The following is a 4,854-nucleotide window of genomic DNA, read 5'->3' as shown; positions in this document are numbered from 1 at the left end:
CAGTAGAACTTGGCGCAAGTGAAAGGCGATCCTGTTTCTCAAATGTTCTGTTCAACTCGGTAACTATTTTGTTCTGTGCCTTGGTACAGGTTCCAACCTGCCTTATTCACCCCATTGTTTTCTTCTCTTTCAATGCAGGTAGACAATGGCTTGTTCTGCCTGGTTGGCTGTGCTTGCATTCCTCGTCTCTTGCGATCGTGGTCTGATGACCTGCTTGCCAGAGTGTCACTGCGAAGTGGAAAGTTTTGGGATGTTCAGCAGTTTCAGTCTGACCAAAGTCGACTGCAGTGGCGTTGGGCCTCACCTCACCGTCATCCCCATTCCGCTGGATACTTCCTACCTGGACTTGTCCCATAACCGCTTGAAGGCCGTGTCGCCCCAGATGTTCACGGGGCCTGGATACACCATGTTGATGAGCCTGGATCTCAGCTACAACGAGATAACAGGAATGTCCTCCAGCACCTTCTCCAAGCTGAGGTACCTGGAGGCCTTGAACCTCAGCCATAACTCCCTGGAAGTGCTGGAAGAGGGGATCTTCACCAACCTGCCCCTGGGTGAGGTAGACCTCAGTAGCAACAAGCTCCGTAGCATAAACCTGGACACCTTCACCTCCAAAGGCCACATGAAGCCCCTGAGCTTGGACCTGTCCGGGAACATGATAACTGCAGTTGCCCGAAGTTTGGATAAAGCCATCCCCAATATTTACAGCTTGGAATTGTCGGGAAACAGATTGGATACAGTGCCCTCCCGTTACCTCTCCAACATCCCCTTGCGCTACCTGGGCCTGGCTAGGAATGCCATCTCCAGCATTCCCGGGGATGCTTTCACGGGACTGCAGGAACTGACCAGCCTGTCTCTCCGGGGTCTCCCGGCACTGTCTGACTTGTCCCCCTCCAGCTTCCGGGGTCTGCAGAACCTCCAGGTCCTGGATCTGTCACATAACGGCAACCTGAGGTCCTTGGACCTGGCGGTGTTTGAGGGCCTGGGCTCCCTGCAGGAGCTCCGTCTGGAGATGTCTGGTGTGGCCTCTCTGCCAGACGTCATTCTCAACCACCTGCCTGCCATCAAAACCATCACCATCGGCGCCAGCCTGCTGAGATGTGGGAAGACAACCAAGGAAGGCTCTTTCCACCGGCAGTTTGGCTTTGGCCAGAGGGAACAGTCCCTTCACTGCATTGATGTCAGTGGCTCCTCTAACATTCAATACACTTTAAAACTGAAATGACCTTCTCTGGTGCCTTTCTAATTCAATGGAACTCCAAAGTGCCTTCGTCAATTAAACTTCCTATAATGCCACAAACTATCAAAGACCAACCCCTTCTCCGTCATGTACAAGCCTATGTTTATGTGGAAGGTGGACAAATATGCTGGAGAAACTCAGCGGGTGAGGCAGCATCGATGGAGCGAAGACCCAAAACGTCACCTATTCCTTCACACGGTAGATGCTGCCTCACCCGCTGAGTTTCTCCAGCATTTCCATCTACCTTCGATTTTTCCAGCATCTGCAGTTCCTTCTTAAACGTTATGTTTATGTGGGGTTATGTCTTTGGAAGTTGATCCCCTTTTTTTCTTTTAATAATAAACAAACAGTGTCAACCAAAGGCTTTGTGAAAGTGCCAGAGATTCTCTGGAGGGCTCATGGGTGGTCCTGGATGGATAGTTGGCATCTTACACAGGTGTGAAGCTTCTGTCTGATGTGACAAAAGACACTAGGTGCCATTCGGCCCTTCGAGCCAGCACCGCCATTCAATGTGATCATGGCTGATCATCCCCAATCAGTACCCTGTTCCTGCCTTCTCCCCATATCCCCTGACTCCGCTTTCTTTAAGAGCCCTATCTAGGTCTCTCTTGAAAGTATCCAGAGAACCGGCCTCCACCGCCCTCTGAGGCAGTGAAGTTCCCGTTTTCTGGTGGCGAGCAGATAGTGTCCCCTCCCCCCTCTCTTTATGCCCCCTTCTCATCCTCACTGTGGTGGATGTTAATTTGTGTGTTTTGTTGTTTATTATTATATGTACGACTGCAGGCAACGACATTTCGTTCAGACTGAAAGGTATGAATGACAAATAAAGGAATCTAATCTAATCTGTGCCCCACCTGTAAATGCACCCACTTCTTCCAAGATCCTGCCCTCGCCTTCCCATCTTTCCACCCCTATCCCTTCATCCGGCTTCACATTTCATGCCTCCTCTCTCCTTAGTTTGCAACCTTTTGTCCTTTCACCTCTGGCTTTTGTCTAACCATCTGCCATGCAACCCTCCCCCCCCCCCCCCCCCCCCCCCCCCCCCCCCCCCCCAATAGCCTGTATCCACCTATTACTCACCAGGCTTTATCCTACCCCCACCTCTCTTCGAGATTTCTCTCCCCTACCACAATCCGAATAAGAGTCCTGACCCAAAATGTCACCTGTGCATGGCCTCCAGAGATGCTGCCTGACCCGCTGAGTTACCCCAGCACTTTGTGTGTTTTTTTGTTGTAAACCAGCAACTGCAGTTCCTTGTGTTGTGTTGGCACGGACTAGAAGCTCTCCCCTCAGTGCTGCCTGTGCCTTTCACGTTTTTATTCTCCCCGTGAGGGATGATCGTGCTTTACACACAATCGATCGAAAGATATAGCATGGAAACAGGCCCTTCGGCCCACCGAGTCCATGCTGACCATCGATCCCACTGGTTCTAGATTATCCCACTTGCCTACCCAATCCCTGCACGTTAGGGGAACATTGCGGTCGCCAATTAACCTACGAATCCGCACGTCTTTGGTATGTGGGAGGAAACCGGAGCACCCGGAGAAATCCCCTGCGGTCACGGGGAGAACCTGCAAGCTCCACACAGACAGCAGCTGAGGTCTCTGATGCTGCAAGATGGCAGGGCCACCAGCTGTGCCGACGTGCTGCCTTAATAATAAAACTAAATATTTGTACAGTAATACCTAACTCCACTCGAGATGCGAGTAAGTTGAATGAACTAATAAAACTGGAGCATTCGACCACTTTACACGAGACTGTTTAATCTTGGCTGCTTGTCACGTTACACTTCTGTGCTTTCACATATGAGCATTTGACGGAACTGGGCCTCTGCTCATTGGAGTTTAGAAGGATGAAGGGTCCCCTCGTTGAAACTTAATGAATAGTGAACGGCCTGGACAGAGTGAATGCGAAGAGGATGTTTCCATCAGAGGGAGGTTCCATAAAACAGAGGAAACAGCCTCAATAGAAGGACCATCCCTTTAGGAAGGAGATGAGGAGCAGTATCTTTAATCGGGGGGGGGAGGGAAGAGAGTGGCATTTAACATCTGGAATTAAATGCCGCAGATGGCTGTGGAGGCCAAGTCAATGGGTATTTTTAAGGAGGAGATTGATAGATTCTTGATTATTACGGGGGTTATGGGGAGAAGGCAGGAGAATGGAGTTGAGAAGGGAAGACGGATCAGCCATGATTGAATGGTGGAGTAGACTCGATGGGCTGAATGGCCTAATGCTGCTTTTGCTATTGAGGGAGTGCAGCATAGGTTCACCAGGTTAATTCCCGGGATGGTGGGACTGTCATAATTTGAGAGAATGGAGCTGCTGGGCTTGTATACTCTGGAGTTTAGAAGGATGAGAGGGTATCTCATTGAAACATAAGATTATTAAGGGTTTGGACACGCTAGAGGCAGGAAACATGTTCCCGATGTTGGGGGAGTCCAGAACCAGGGGCCACAGTTTAAGAATAAGGGGTAAGCCATTTAGAACGGAGATGAGGAAACACTTTTTCACACAGAGAGTGGTGAGTCTGTGGAATTGTCTGCCTCAGAGGGCGGTGGAGGTCGGTTCTCTGGATACTTTCAAGTAAGAGTTAAATAGAGCTCTTAAAAATAGTGGATTCAGGGGATATGGGGAGAAAGCAGGAACAGGGTACTGATTGGGGATGATCAGCCATGATCACAGTGAATGGCGGTGCTGGCTCGAAGGGCCGAATGGCCTATTCCTGCACCTATTGTCTGTAAGAATTTATGATTACTGTGTCACATTTAGTTTGTGAGTGTCATGCCTGATTGCCACCGTTATTTGACTGGGGCAGGCTTCTAAGTGAAACCTGGTCCAGCTCATACAGCAGTCTGAGTCATACATCACAGACACATACCCTTCAGTCCATCATTCCTGGGACAAGCCCATGCTGACCAACGACCACCCCATACACTACCTCTATCCTCCACTAGGGACAAGTTACAGAAGCCAATTAACCTACAAACCCGCACGTGTGTGGAGTGTGGGAGGAAACTGGAGCGCCCGGAGAAAACCCACGCAGTCACGGGGAGAACGTAGAGACAGCAGTCGTAGTCAAGATCAAACCCGGGTCTCTGGCGCTGTGAGGCAGCTACTCTGCTAAAGCACTGTTGAACATAGGGATGAAATTCTACCCAACTAGGGTGGATATCTTAACCATATAACAATTACAGCACGGAAACAGGCCATCTCGACCCTTCTAGTCCGTGCCGAACACATAATCTCCCCTAGTCCCATATACCTGCGCTCAGACCATAACCCTCCATTCCCTTCCCATCCATATAACTATCCAATTTATTTTTAAATGATAAAAACGAACCTGCCTCCACCACCTTCACTGGAAGCTCATTCCACACAGCTACCACTATCTGAGTAAAGAAGTTCCCCCCTCATGTTACCCCTAAACTTCAGTCCCTTAATTCTCAAGTCATGTCCCCTTGTTTGAATCTTCCCTACTCTCAGTGGGAAAAGCTTTTCCACGTCAACTCTGTCTATCCCTCTCATCATTTTAAAAACCTCTATCAAGTCCCCCCTTAACCTTCTGCGCTCCAAAGAATAAAGCCCTAACTTGTTCAACCTTTCTCTGTAACTTA

The 4,854-nt window shown here is 49.6% G+C and overlaps 1 protein-coding gene across 1 annotated transcript in view; it reads left to right on the top strand.

Moving 5' to 3' along the window:
• The window catches only part of tsku (tsukushi small leucine rich proteoglycan homolog (Xenopus laevis)), a 13,505-nt gene extending 11,916 nt beyond the window's left edge, over window positions 1–1,589 (top strand). The window contains exon 2 of the mRNA XM_055664821.1: window positions 139–1,589. Coding sequence (XP_055520796.1) covers window positions 146–1,225 — 1,080 coding nt within the window. The 5' untranslated portion in view covers window positions 139–145 and the 3' untranslated portion in view covers window positions 1,226–1,589. The remainder of the gene's footprint in view (window positions 1–138) is intronic.
• The last annotated feature ends 3,265 nt before the right edge of the window (window positions 1,590–4,854 follow it).

Source organism: Leucoraja erinacea, chromosome 45, assembly GCF_028641065.1.
Source record: "Leucoraja erinacea ecotype New England chromosome 45, Leri_hhj_1, whole genome shotgun sequence".
NCBI lineage: Eukaryota > Metazoa > Chordata > Chondrichthyes > Rajiformes > Rajidae > Leucoraja > Leucoraja erinaceus.
The sequence above is the reverse complement of the archived record's forward strand: the minus strand, read 5'-3'. Positions and strand labels throughout refer to the sequence as shown.